Source organism: Cygnus atratus, chromosome 2, assembly GCF_013377495.2.
Source record: "Cygnus atratus isolate AKBS03 ecotype Queensland, Australia chromosome 2, CAtr_DNAZoo_HiC_assembly, whole genome shotgun sequence".
Lineage (NCBI taxonomy): Eukaryota > Metazoa > Chordata > Aves > Anseriformes > Anatidae > Cygnus > Cygnus atratus.
The window spans coordinates 47,692,215-47,707,136 of record NC_066363.1 but is presented as its reverse complement, the minus strand read 5'-3'; the positions used below and the strand labels follow the sequence as shown (position 1 = coordinate 47,707,136).

The following is a 14,922-nucleotide window of genomic DNA, read 5'->3' as shown; positions in this document are numbered from 1 at the left end:
CTAGAAGATAGCCAAGTCTCCAGTTTGGATTCTGATAGAGTTGACTGGCTTTCGGCAGATGTCTCAAATCAGATGATGATAGATAAGATTTGCTAGTATCTTCTCTTTGGCCCATCTGCAGAGTTACAGGTGAGAAGTTGAGTAGACTATGACACTTGCCTACTACCCAGGGATTCCTCCTCTTTTATAGTATGCTCCCTAGATGTGTTTTTGTGGCCCTACTGCTGCATTCTGACACCCCATTAGGCACTTTACCCACACTCTAATGCAGTTTGTGTAGGGGTGTGGGATGCTGTGTACAGTCAGTCAAATACATTTCTTGCACAGGGGCTTGCCTGTTCTTTTCTGTTGGGCTGTAAGCCTCACTGCCAAATCCAGAGAAAACTGTAGAAGTCAGCCAAGCTTAGACACCTCCTGTTTTACTAAAAAACAAAGTGCTTAGGTGCTTTTGTGTAAAAAGATAAGCTATTAAGGATCTTCCCTTCTTTTGAGACGAAGCAGTATTTATGTAAGTGGTATGCAACAGCATAATTAAAATACCTCAGATGAGCAGAAGATATTAAAACAGAAGTAAATTCAGTCCAGAAATTAAAGAAAACTCAAAACTGATCTATGAAGGCCACATTTCCAGTAAAGACTAAACTAGCTTCTGATTTGGCAGAACATCTGATCACCACTATGTTATACCTTTAACTCATTTTGCTAAGAGAAGCAGTGAACTTTTCTAAAGTCTCCTTAAAGGACATAATCAAACAGGCTCCCAATTCTTCATTTGTCTCCTGAACAGCTGCATCATAACTGCCAAAGAATGGAGTTGAAGCCTTCACATCCTCCCGATTTCCTTGGAGTAAAATGATATTAAGCTCCTCCGCTATTCTTTCATATTTTTGGTGATCAAATCTGCAGAGACTGGCATCATCAATTGGGTAGCTGATGCCAATAGGGTAGCAGTCCATTGGAACTGGAAACTCCACATTTTTCAGCATTGGCAATTCACAGAGAAATGTGAAAAGGTGTTTAAGTGCTTCAGATGACAGTGGGTTTCCAAGAAATTTAAAATCCTGTAGTTTATAACAAGGGCTTAAGCCTAAAATCAGCATGTTGACATGACTATCTTGGATATTACAGTCCTCCAAGATAAGACTCCTAAGGACTGAAGAGGAATGGCTAAGAAGTTTAAAGAACGTTGATGGGTAAAGGTCGGGTATATCATGCCCACTCAGATCCAGGGTTTCCAAGTGATAAGAATGGAAGCTATTGGCTAAATAGGCCATATCATCATGGTTCAATGAGCAGTTAGAAACATCCAGCATCTTCAGCGGAGTTTTTAGTGGGCTGCAGAATTAAAAAAAAAAAAGAAAAAAAAAGTTTTATTTAATAAAACATTGAAAAACTACAAATTTTCACACAACTATCCACATTACGAATGCAGCCATATGCCACATTCATTATTTTATTAATCTCTTTTGAGAAACAGAAGCATGTTCCAATGATGACATATTTTGCTCCTGCAATCAGTTCTGTAAATTATCTCCTACCTTACATGACTCATAGAATGCCTTGGGTTGGAACGGAACTTAAAGATCATCTAGCTGCATCCCCCCTGCCATGGGCAATATGCCAACAACTAGACCACATTGCCCAGTTGGTTGACTCCAACTGTTTTGGTTTAGAGAGTATTCATTTGGGAACATACTATGTGTATATTATGTAAACTGTTCTGAACATATAATTGATGAATATTAATTGATTAATCTGAATTAATATCAGATCACTACTACCATGAAAGCATTGGTGGCTTCTTTAGAAAGCTATTACCATTCAAGAGGTTTGTATCATGTCCATTAAGGAAGGATTCATTCCAAGATGAAAGCCAATCAGAATTCTAGCAAAACATCAGATTTTATTTCTAGTTTTGTCTCTATTTTATGTTTTTAAATGCCCAAGAGGGCATAGCCGCCATTTTGCAGCCACTCGCGAAGGCAATCGCCTCCGGGGCAGACTCATTCTGCAGCGGAGCGCAGGATCAAGGCTGGCAGGGCCTTTCTTCCACCATCGAGGCCACTCAAGACAGCCGAAGGAGCCTCCAGGACCTGGCAGCCCTCGCGAGGGAGGCTGACGAGGCGCGGGCGGAACCAGCAGCGCCACCTCCCTGATGTTCAAAGCAGCCCCTAGGGAGCACGGCGACCAGGACGGGCAAACAGGGCGTGGCGCCTCAGTCAATGCAGTGTGCACAGGCAGGGTGTGCTCAGACGGGGCAGGGCTTTCCTCCCCGCTCAGGAGAACAGCTCATCTACCGGCTGTCTACCTATAGCTAAACCACCATGGTCTGCACTAGGCAGAAAGCGCTTTTTAGAAAGTCTGTGGCAACCCAGAATGAGTGCCTGCTCAAAAATGTGGCAGTTCGGGTCTCTGGATGCAGGGAGTGCCTGAGCCTGTTGCTGCCGTCTTGAGGGTGGCAGAGGCACAGTGTGTGTGAGGTGTGAGCAGGTGGATGACCTGGTCAGCTTGATGGCAGAGCTCAAGGAGGAGGTGGAGAGGTTAAGGGCTATCAGGGAGTGTGAGAGGGAGATAGACTGGTGGAGCAAGTCCATGCAAGGCCTGAAAGAAAGGCACCGTCGTGATAGACCCCAAGCAGTGGTTGACCCTCTGCCCTGTTGCTGTCGGGCAGAGGGAGGGGACCTAGGAGATGGAGAGGAATGGAAACAGGTCCCTACTCGGCATCGCAGGGAACCCCCCTCCCTACCAGCCTCACCTTCCCAGGTGCCCTTATGCAAGAGGTTTGAGGTCGTGGAGCTTGAGAGACTGGTGGGTGAGGATGAGGTGGAAAGTCCACCCAGGAGAATGCCTAGGGCAAGGAAGTCAACTCCACTCCTCAAGACTGCCTCCACTAAGAAAGAAAGAAGGGTAATTGTTTTAGGTGACACCCTTCTCAGGGGAACAGAAGGCCCTATATGTCAGCCTGACCCTACCCATAGGGAAGCCTGCTGCCTCCCTTGGGCCTGGGTCAGGGACATTGCCAGAAACCTTCCTAACCTGGTTCGCCCCTCTGATTACTATCCTCTATTGATAGGCCAGGCTGGCAGCGATGAAATTGCTGAGAGAAGCCTGAAGGCTATCAGACGGGACTTTAGGGGACTGGGATGATTAGTAGATGGAGCAGGAGTACAGGTGGTGTTTTCCTCCATCCCTACAGTGGCAGGGAGGGGAACAGAGAGGACATGGAAAGCCCACCTGATAAACACATGGCTCAGAGGCTGGTGCCAACGCAGAAATTTTGTGTTTTTTGACCACGGGGGGCTTTACTCAGCACCTGGCCTGATGGCCACAGACAGGTCCCGCCTATCTCTAAGGGGAAAACAGATACTAGCCCAGGAGCTGGCAGGGATCATTGAGAGGGCTTTAAACTAGGTAAGAAGGGGGACGGGGATGAAATAAGTCTCGTTAGAAGTGTGCCAGTGGGAACAAAGTTAGGGCTGGGGGAGAAGGCAATAGTCCAACTGAAGTGCATCTGCACTAATGCAAGTAGCACGGGCAACAAACAAGAGGAGATGGAAGCCGTCATGCAGAAGGCAAGCTATGACTTGGTTGCCATCCCTGAAAAGTGGTGGGACCACTCTCATGACTGGAGTGCTGCAATGACTGGCTATAGGCTCTTCAGAAGGTACAGGCAGCACAGAAGGGGTGGTGGTGTGGCTCTCCATATTAGATAGTGTTTTGATGTTGTGGAACTCAAGACTGGGAATGATAAGGTTGAGTCCCTATGGGTTAGGATCAGCGGGAAGGCCAACAAGGCAAGCATCCTGGTGGGGGTCTGTAATAGACTGCCAAACGAGGATGAGGAGACAGATGAGGAGTTCTACAGGCAGCTGGCAGAAGTTGCGAAATCATCAACACTTGGTCTCTTGGGGGACTTCAACTTCCCAGACATAAGCTGGAAATACAATACAGCTCAGAGGAAGCATTCTAGGAGGTTTCTGGAGAGCGTGGAGGTTTCTGGAGAACATAGTTTCCTGACGCAGCTGGTTAGTGAGCCTACCAGAGGGGGTGCCCCACTAGGCCTGCTGTGTACAGAGAAGGACTGGTGGGAGATGTGGTGGTTGGGAGCTGTCTTGGGCAGAGTGATCATGAAATGGTTGGTTTCTCTATTCTTGGTGAAGTCAGGAGGGGTATCAGTAAAACTGCTGTCTTGGACTTCTGGAGGGCAGAATGTGAGCTGTTCAGGACACTGGTTGGCCGAGCCCCTTGGAAGGCAGTTCTGGAAAACAGAGGCGTCCAGGAAGGCTGGGTACTCTTCAGGAAGGAAATCTTAAAGGCACAGGAGCAGTCTGTCCCCATGTGCCCAAAGACAAGCTGGCACAGTAGAAGACTGGCCTGGCTGAACAGAGAGTTGTGGCTAGATCTTAGGGAAAAAAAAGAGGGTTTATGACCTTTGGAAAAGAGGGCGGACCGCTCGGGAGGACTATAAGGATGTTGTAAGGCTGTGCAGGGACAAAATTAGAAAGGCCAAAGCTCATCTGGAGCTTAATCTGGCTACTGCTGTTAAAGATAACAGAAAATGTTTTTATAAATACATAAGCACGGAAAGGAGGACTAAGGAGAATCTCCATCCTTTACTGGATGCAGGGGGAAACTTAGTGACAAGAGACGAGGAAAAGGCTGAGGTGCTTAATGCCTTCTTTGCCTCAGTCTTTAACGGCAAGACCAGTTGTTCTCTGGATACCCAGTACCCTGAGCTGGTGGAAGGGAATGGGGAGCAGAATGTGACCCTCATAATCCACGATGAAATGGTTGGCAACCTGCTAGAGCACTTAGATGTACGTAAGGCAATGGGGCCAGATGGGATCCACCTGAGGGTACTGAGGGAACTGGCCGAAGAGCTGACCAAGCCGCTTTCCATCATTTATCAGCAGTCCTGGCTATCAGGGGAGGTCCCAGTTGAATGGTGGCTAGCAAACGTGATGCACATCTACAAGAAGGGCCAGAGGGTAGACCCAAGAAACTCTAGGCCTGTTAGTTTGACTTCAGTACCAGGGAAGCTCATGGAGCGGATTGAGTATCATCACGTGACACTTGCAGGGCAACCAGGCAATCAGCTCCAGTCAGCATGGGTTTATGAAAGACAGGTCCTGCTTGACGGACCTGATCTCCTTCTATGACAAAGTGACGTGCTTAGTGGATGAGGGAAAGGCTGTGGATGTGGTCTACCTTGACTTCAGTAAGGCCTTTGACACCGTTTCCCACAGCACTCTCCTGAAGAAACTGGCTGCTCATGGCTTGGACTGGCATACACTTCATTGGGTTAAAAACTGGCTGGGTAGCCAGGCCCAAAGAGTCGTGGTGAATGGAGTTAAATCCAGTTGGAGGCCGGTCACTAGTGGAGTCCCCCAGGGCTCAGTACTAGGGCCAGTTCTCTTTAATATCTTTATCGATGACCTGGATGAGGGGATCGAGTGCACCCTCAGTAAGTTTGCAGATGACACCAAGTTAGGTGCGTGTGTCGGTCTGCTCGAGGGTAGGGAGGCTCTGCAGGAGGATCTGGATAGGCTGGACTGATGGGCTGAGGCCAGCTGTATGAGGTTCAACAAGGCCAAGTGCTGGGTCCTGCACTTGGGGCACAACAAACCCAAGCAGCGCTACAGTTTTGGGCCCGTCACTACAAGAAGGATATTGAGGTGCTCGATTGTGTCCAGAGAAGGGCTATGAAGCTGGTGAGGGATCTGGAGAACAAGTCTTAAGAGGAGCAGCTGAGAGAGCTGGGGTTGTTCTGCCTGAAGAAGAGGAGGCTCAGGGATGACCGTATCGCTCTCTACAGGTACCTTAAAGGAGGCTGTAGCGAGGTGGGGGTTGGTCTATTCTCCCACGTGCCCGGTGATAGGACGAGGGGGAATGGACACCAGTTGCACCAGGGGAGGTTTAGGTTGGATATTAAGAAAAACTTTTTTACTGAAAGGGTCATTAGGCATCGGAATGGGCTGCCCAGGGAAGTGGTTGACTCACCATCCCTGGAGGTCTTTAAAAGACGTTTAGATGTAGAGCTTAGTGATATGGTTTCGTGGAGGACTTGGTAGTGTTAGGACAGAGGTTGGACTAGGTGATCTTGGAGGTCTCTTCCAACCTGGATGATTCTGTGATTCTGTGATTGTTCTGAAGTTTCAAAAAGACCTTCTGATGAAGAAGGTGGTTGGAAGTGAACCTGAAATTATATGCAAATATTTTAGTTGAATATAAAATAGTCCTGATGGGTGAAAATCAAAACAGATCCCTTTCATATGTACTGAAACTCAGTGAGAATTCGGCCACAGACCTCAGCTGGATCAAGGTTAGAAACTCATTATTTATTTCTGTCAATATAAGCAGTGTGCCAATCACAACATTTAAATGAATACCTTCTTTGTACAGGTGGGATTTTAGACTAAGCTGATTTGTCTCAAAACTTTTGTCTGGCTTCTTTTAGATGCTTTGAAAAGCATACAGTCAACATTTATTTTCATTTCAAATATGACCACTGTTCACTGCCAGCTTGTTATTTTTAAGAACTGACATTTTTTACAGGTATTTATCATGAATATGCATAGGTTAGCTTAATTTCCAGTAGAGAAAAGCATCAGATCTCTCTTGCCCTGAAACTGACAGACAAAATGAACAACTGAAACCAAAGTTTCAAATTAAAGTTACAGAATCATATAATCATTAAGGTTTGAAAAAACCTCCAATATCATCTGGTCCAACCATCACCCTACCACCAATATCAGCCACTAAACCATGTCCCTAAGTACATTGTCCAACCTTTTCTTAAACACCACCAGGGATGGTAACTCCACCACTTCCCTGGGCAACTTGTTCCGATGCCTCACTACTCTTTCTGAGAAGAAATGTCTCCTAATTTCCAACCTAAACCTCCCCTGGTGCAACTTGAGGCCATTCCCTCTAGTTCTATCACTAGTTATCTGTGAGAAGAGGCCAACCCCCAGGTCCCCACAACCTCCTTTCAGGTAGTTGCAGAGAGCAATAAAGGTCTCCCCTGAGCCTCCTCTTCTCCAGACTAAACAACCCCAGTTCTCTCAGTTGCTCCTCACAGGACTTGTGTTCCAGACCCTTCATCAACATCGTAGACCCTCTCTGGACACTCTTCAGGGCATCAATGTTTTTCCTGTAGTGAGGAGCCCTAAACTGAATGCAGTACTCAAGGTTCCGGCCACTCTGCCCCAAGTCTGTAGTGTTGCATGGGGTTGCTGTGGCCAAAGTGCAGGACCCTGCACTTAGTGATATTGAACATCATCCTATTGGCCTCTGCTCATTGACCCATCTTGACGAGGTCCCTCTGCAGGGCCTTCCTACCCTCCGGCAGATCAACACTTCCCGCCAACTTGGTGTCATCTGCAAACTACTGAGGGTGCACTCAATTCCCTCATCCAAATCATCAATAAAATATTGAAGAGGATGAGCCCCAACACTGACCCCTGGAGAACACCACTGGTGACCCCATCACCAGCTGGATTTAACTCCATTCACCACCACTCTCTGGGCCCAACCATCCAGCCAGTTTTTAACCCAGCAAAGAGTGTACTTGTCCAAGCCATGGGCTGCCAGCTTCTCTGGAAGAATACTGTGGAAGACTATGTCAAATGCTCTGCTGAAGTCTAGGTAGACTACATCAACAGGCTTTCCCTCATCCACCAGGCGGGTCACCTGGTCATAGAAGGAGATGAGGTTGGTAAGGCAGGACTTGCCTTTCATGAACCCAGGCTGGCTGGGCCTGATCCCCAGCTGTGTGATTGCATTCAAGATGACTTGTTCCATGACCTTTCCTGGCACCGAGGTCTGGCTGACAGGACTGTAGTTCCCCACATCCTCCTTATGACACTTCCTATAGATGGGCGTCACATTAGCAAGTCTCCAGTCATCTGGCACCTCTCCGGATGACCATGACCACTGATAGATGATGGAAAAAGGCTTGGCAATCACATCCACTAGCTTCCTCAGCACCCTCGGGTGGATCCCATCTGGCTCCATGGACTTGTGACAGTCCAGGTGGAGCAGCAGCTCTCTTAACTCTTTCCACCTGAACTGTGGGGGTTTTCTTCTGCTCCCCGTTGCAGACTTCCAGGTTGAGGTGCTGAGTACCCCACGGATAACTGGTCTGACTAGTAAAGACAGATGTAAAGAAGGCATTAAGAACATCAGCCTTTTCCTTATCCTCAGTAGTCATGTTCTTCCCTGCATCCAGTAAAGGATGTAGATTCACTTTGGACCTCCTCTTACCATTAATATATTTGTAAAAACATTTTTTGTTATCCTTAACCATAGTGGTCAGGTTGGGCTCGTGATGATTTTTTCTCTGCACATGCTGGCAACTTCCTTGTACTCTCCCTGAGTTGTCTGTCCCTTATTCCACTGGATATAAACTCTCTTTTTCCTCCGGAAACTCAGCAAAAGTTCCCTGTTCAGCCAAGCTAGTCTTCTTCCCCACTGGCTCATCTTACGGCATGCAGGGACAGCCTGCTCCTGCACCTAGAAGACTTCCTTCTTGAGCAGCATCCAGCCTTCCTGGATGCCTTTGCCCTTCAGAACTGACTTCCAAGGGACCCTCCCTACCAACATCGTGAACAGTTCAAAGTCTGCCCTCCAGAAGTCCAAGGTAGCAGTTTTACTGACCTGCCTCCTGATTTCACCAGGAATAGAAAACTCTACCTTTTGTGGTCACTCTGCCCAAGACAGCTCCCAACCACCACATCTCTCACCAGTCCTTCTCTGTGAACAGCAGGTCTAGTGGGGCACCCCCTCTGGTATGTCACTAACCAGCTGAGTCAGGAAGCTGTTTTCCACACACTCTAGGAACCTCCTAGACTGCTTCCTCAGGGCTGTATTTTATTTCCAGCTTATGTCTGGGAAGTTGAAGTCCCCCATGAGAACAAGTGCTGGCGATTGTGCGACTTCTGCCAGCTGCTTGTAGAATGCCTCATCCATCTCTTCGTCCTGGTTTGGCAGTCTATAACAGACCCCTACCAGGATGTCTGACTTGTTAGCAATCCTCCTGATCCTTATCCACAGGGACTCTACCTTATCATTCTCAGCCCTGAGCTCAACAACATCAAAACACTCCCTAATATAGAGAGCCTCGCCACTGCCCCTCCTTTGGTGCCTGTCCTTTCTGAAGAGCTCATAGCCATCCATTGCACTGCTCCAGTCGTGCGAGTGGTCCCACCATGTTTCAGTGATGGCAACTAAGTCACAGTTTGCCTGCTGGATAATGGCTTCCAGCTCCTCCTGTTTGTTGTCCGTGCTGTGTGCATTGGTGTAAACGCACTTCAGTTGCACCATCATCCTCACCCCCAACCCTGGCATTGCTCCCCCCGGGCTCACCTCTCTTGAGCCTCATTTCATCCCCATCCCCCTTCATACCTAGTTTAAAGCCTTCTCAACAAGCCCTGCCAGCTCTTGGGCTAGTATCTGTTTCCCCCTTTGAGACAGGTGGGAACCAGCTGCAGCTATCAGGCCAGGTGCTAAGTAAACCTCCCCATGGTCAAAAAAAAACAAAATTCCTGTGATGGCACCAGCCTCCCAGCCATGCATTTATCAGCTGGGCTTTCCAGGTCCTCTTGGTATCCCTCTCTGCCACTGAAGGGGTAAAGGAAAACACCGCTCCATCCAGTAACCGCCCCAATCCCCCTGAAGTCCCTTTTGATAGCCTTCAGGCTTCTCTCAGCGATTTCATTGCTGCCAGCCTGACTTATCAGTAAGGGATAATAATCAGAGGAGCAAACCAGGCAAGGAATGTGCTTGACTTGGGCCCCTGGGAGGCAGCAGACTTCCCTACAGGTAGAGTCTGGCCAACATATGGGGCCCTCTGTTCCCCTGAGAAGGGAGTCTCCTACAACGATTACCATTCTTTCCTTCTTGGTGGAGGAAGTCTCGAGGCACAGTGTCAACTTCCTTGCCCTAGACAACCTCCTGGGTGGACCTTCCCCCACGTCCTCACCTACCCATCCCTTAAGCTCCAGAGCCTCAAACCTTTTAAAGGAGGTGAGGCTGGTAGGGAGGGAGGCTTGCTTGCAATGCTGAGCAGGGACCCATTTCTATTCCTCTCCATCTCTTAGGTCCCCTACCTCTGCCTGACAGCTACAGGGGGTCCACCACTGTTTGGGGTGTATCACTCTGGTGCCTTCCTTGCAGGCCTTGCAGGGAGTTGCTCCACACTCACTGATGGTCCTTAATCTCTCCACCTCCTCCTTGAGCTCTGCCACCAGGCTGATCAGATCCTCCACCTGCACACTTCATGCAGGTGGTATCTCTGCCACCCACCATTGGCAGCAACAGGCTCAGGCACTCCCTGCAGCCAGAGACCTGAACAGCCCCATTTTGGGGCTGGTGGTTGGTCTGGGTTGCCACAGTCTTTTTGGCAATAGCTTTCTGCCTGGTGGAGACCATGGCTGGGTTTGCTGTCTGGGATACAAATGATAGGTGAGCCAGTCCCCTGAGTGGGGAGGGATACTCTGCCCAGCCTGCTTGTCCTGCCTGTATGAACTTCTGCACAAACCAACCCACCATGCCCTGACTGACTTGCCAAGTGACTTCCACTTCTCCCCCCAAAATACTCTTCCCTAGCTTCCTGCTGCTCTTTCTCACAAACACCCTGAGATACACACAATTCCCTTATTCTACAAGGTTCTCAAATTGCTGATGGCGCTAATGACTGTTCTTTACATTCTGGCTGAAAGCAGGGTGACCAAGTTACCTGAGCAGTTTCTGTATTCTTCCTGTGAGTATAGAAAATGCCAGACTCAGCTCAGTCAGTTGTGTCATTTCACCCATCTTTTCTCCAATGGTAGTAAGCATCAGTTCATCTGTAGCTGTGTGTCTCTGCACATTAAATGTTCGTGCTGGCAAGGTCAAGGACATCAGTAGAGGGAAGTGGATGCTGTTGAAGAGTATTTCCAAGTGTTCCATTTCCAGGCGAACATTGTGAACTACTTCCAGTTTGCGCAACAAAGAGGGGTCAGTGAGCTTTATGATATAGAAGAATTTCTGCAAAGCCAAGTTGTCAGCTCTGAATGCCACACAGCAGATCTTCAGTGGACAATAACACTTCTGCAACAGGGCCTGCATTACCAGCTCATAGTTGCGTTCTGTAACAAACAAGTCAACTAGCACATCAATACTGATTTTAAAGGTACATGGCTTGCATTGCATTTGTTGCAGGTCAACCAGCAGTTCTAAGCAAAGCTTAGAGAGCAGCTCTGTCCTGGCCCACCTCCCCATTGGCTTCTTACAGTCACAAAACTGAACTTCAACATCTTTTATACCTGTCAGGTCCACTACTTTCAACCTTTTCACACAGGGAGAAGGATGATGCAGGACATAGTCTCTCAGCCCTGTAAGACAGCTTTCCAAGCACACTGAGCATGTTCTGTGGCTCAGGTCTTCCTGGTAGTCCATAGTAGTTCCCAGAAGTTTTCCCATGTTAAAGTCGACAAGCGGCCAGTTCTTTACCAGGTCATGAATCACTTCCCCTTGCTCTAACAAATAGCTTGCTTTAAAAAGAAGAGGAAAAAGATTATGGGCAACACTGCTGAGACTCTTCCTTGCAAACTCTGCATTTGACACAAATGCTTCAGCGCTAAGGAATCGGAGAGACTTCATTGTTGCTTTGGGCTTCTTGCCGTTATGAAGGGTGACTTCTGTGTTTAACTAAAGATCCTAGTTGCTTATCACCTTCTATTTTTAACTGCAGCTGCTGTTTGCTACTTAGGGAAGCCTTGTTGGGAAGGTAAAATGAACAGTCACATGCTGATCCTCTGCTTTCTATTTTGGACCTGTTACACTGATTCTGCAGCAGTTAACTTCTATGAGATCTTTATTCTGAGAGCATTAACTATCTGAAATCCACATATTTATAACAAAGCTAACTCAACTAAGCGTAGACCACTGCCCAGCCATAACAGTAAATCAGGACAGCACACATACATGAGAATAGTTTTATATCTTTCCTATGACATACAAAAAAGCATTCAGGGTTCCAACATAAATACATAATGTGATCTTTATTCCACTTTCTTTCATGAAAGGTGCTATGCTAAAATGAATAAAACCACAGTATCCTGGGGATTCACATACCGACTTCAAGGTGGAAGATTTCTCAGAATTAGCATAGAGGTTCTTTTTCAAAACCATAGCCATAAGGAAAGACTGAGGTGCTAGTCATTGAGCTACAAAACATCCCTCCCTTTTGCCCGTCCTACTCAGCAAAGAATAGTTAAATATAGTGGCTCCCGTGGAAAATACAAGAGACTTTAGAAGAGCTCAAAGCCTTGATGACCAGGACACTTCCCTTTGATGAGAGACTGAGGGTTAAGTGCAAGACAAGATGAACAAGACAGAGCACAAATTTAAAACTTTCTCAGTTTCCAGGTAAGCATTCTATTGCTGTTACTTTCTGCAACTGATGGTCTTTTCTTCCTGTTTTCTGAGAAATGATTTCATTGGAATACAGAATGGGAAAATATTTTAAATCTATTATCTGTCGATAATAGCAGAGATGAGTTTTCTTTCTTTCAACCTGGCACATGCCTGCCAGGCTAAGGAATACTGGGTAATTCCCTTATGTTGTCTTTTGCTGGGCAAGCAGTGAGACAGGGAATGAACGTAGCATGAAGTTATTTAGAACATATATATATAGAGAGAGAGTATATACTTTGCATATACATATATTTAAAGATTTTTTTTTTTGCCTTACTTTTGGTTTTCGGGGTTGTGTGTTTGTGTTTTGCTTCTTTTCTCCTTATATTTGGGATTTCAGTATCTGTGGGGTTATCTGTCTTCTATTACCTTTTTACTGAACCTTGGGTTCAAGCAAATTCTGTAAATATCTTTATTTTTTACTTGTACATTTAGAAAAACCCTCAAAAATTTTAAATGAAATAGTTTATAAGTTTCTAGCATCCTTCAAATCCAGAATAGGTCCTGTCAGATTTATTGACTTGAGCTCCATGCCAAGTCATGCCTTATTGTGTGAAATAGTCAATATGGAAGATTAAACTTCCACTGAGAAATATATCAGGATCTCACAGCATCATGCTCAGTTGAAGAATTTATAGACAACAATAACAAATGTAACATGGCAAAAAGTTTATTTATTGTTTCTTTTAAAATATATGAAAAAGTGAAAACTCAAGCTGTCTTCCCCAGAAAACAATAGTGTTTTCATGTACAAAAATGGCTACAAGTATTTATTTCCATTTTTTTTACCTCTGTAAATGTTGTCTTAATTTAGTAAATACTGAGCACACTACTACACAATTTATCTTGGAATTTTGGACTACTGAAATACTAGGTAAGCAGATTATGTGTATATACCTTAGTAACTGTCTGATCAAGTTTTTAAAGACAATAAAACTATACTTACAGAAGTGGCAAGTTATCTGTACATGTTTCTCGTCATACAGGGATCAGTTATGTATTGCTATTTTTGTAATTTACAAAATGGCACAAAATATGGTAATATCTACATCATGATATGCTATATATGAACAGGAGTTTAAAAAAAGATGAAAAAACAGTAACTAGGTGAGTTCTATTTCATCTTACACACTTTTTTAATTAAATCATTGATGACACTCACCTATTTGAAGGCAAAATTAAGCTGATATACAACCAAAAAAATTGCAAAATTAAAAAGCTTCCTCAGAATGATGCAGAATAAAGATGTCCCTTCCCTGGTCATTTAAAACACACTTAGGAATTTTCTTTTGCTATTGATAAAATATTCCGTAATGGGTTTACTTCAAAAAACGTGAATCCACCTGATTCTCACTGATTTTCCACAGCAAAGCTGATGAGGGATTATCTGGAAAAGCAGGGTCAGAACAGTTTGAAAAAAGTCTTCATTCAGAAGATTCAGAACTGTGAAACCAATTACTATATTAAATATTTAATGTTTTATTTGATGGTAGAAGAAATCACAGAATCACAGAATGGCCAAGGTTGGAAGGGATCTCTGAAGATCATCTAGTCCAAACCCCTTGACGAGCAGGATCACCTAGAGGACATTGAGCAAGAACTTGAGGTAGGCTACCACTAAGAACCTCAAAACTGCAATTCTGTGAAGAAACTAATTATTGTTGAAGTGGATCCAACATAGAATAAAGTTCTATTAAGAATTTCACTTTCATAGTCCATTAGAGGATATACATATATTTTTGCTGCTATGGAAGCACTCTCAGGCCACGTCAAAATGAGATGGAGCAGAGAAGAATATAAGTAATTCTTTGCTTTTGCAGAAATCTTGCCGGTGTATAGTATACTCTTTATGTTCAGCATTCATTGGTATTGTCATGTAAAAACAGAATTCAGAGGTTTAAGTTTGCAAAGATATGTCTGTGGCATAACTAAGGGAAAAGAACATACAGGACTGATTTATTAAGGAATGGAAGTAGGAGAAGAAAGGAGTTTAAACCTGTGTAACAAATACAATGACTAAAGTTCATTCTAGATTCTGGAGTTGTCATTGCCGGTCCCTGCAATCAGAAAGGTAGAGATAATGCACCCCTAATTCTCTGAAAACTCCTATGAAGGAACGGCTCCTATGAATCTTTTTCTAGGTGGCTGCTGATGGGCTTGGGAAGCAAGAGAGAGGCAACAGAGCAGTGGTAAAAATTTTATTTGCCCCCAGTGGCAGACTAATCCCCCTGTGTACAGCTCATTCTTACATACACCCAGAAAGTCTGTCAACCTTCCATATCTTGAACAATTTGATCCAGTCCAAAAGACTATTAAATCAGAATCGCATTTGCGCTTTTTTCCTCTTTGGTACAAACGTCATTGTTTAAAATGAAGTACTTGAAACATCTGCCATGGACATATCTAACACACATGAATCACAGAACACAGGTAGAAATGCATTGCTCTGCTTTATGTTAAAGA

General features: G+C 45.4%; 1 protein-coding gene across 1 annotated transcript; it reads right to left on the bottom strand.

Annotated features, from left to right (window-relative positions):
- Positions 1 to 689: 689 nt before the first annotated feature.
- LRRC14B (leucine rich repeat containing 14B) lies at positions 690 to 11,643 on the bottom strand. The gene is made up of 2 exons (XM_035549890.1): positions 10,739 to 11,643; positions 690 to 1,335 (listed from the first exon to the last, which is right to left on the bottom strand). The coding sequence occupies exons 1-2, from the start codon at positions 11,641 to 11,643 to the stop codon at positions 690 to 692; spliced, it is 1,551 nt and encodes a 516-aa protein (XP_035405783.1).
- Between the last annotated feature and the right edge of the window lie 3,279 nt (positions 11,644 to 14,922).

Coding starts and splice junctions, on each gene's coding strand:
- LRRC14B (XM_035549890.1), bottom strand. CDS start 11,643: ATGAAGTCTCTCCGATTCCTTAGCGCTGAAGCATTTGTGTCAAATGCA. Junction 1,336..10,738: donor AGAATACAGAAACTGCTCAG/GTAACTTGGTCA, acceptor TTAATTCTGCAG/CCCACTAAAAACTCCGCTGA.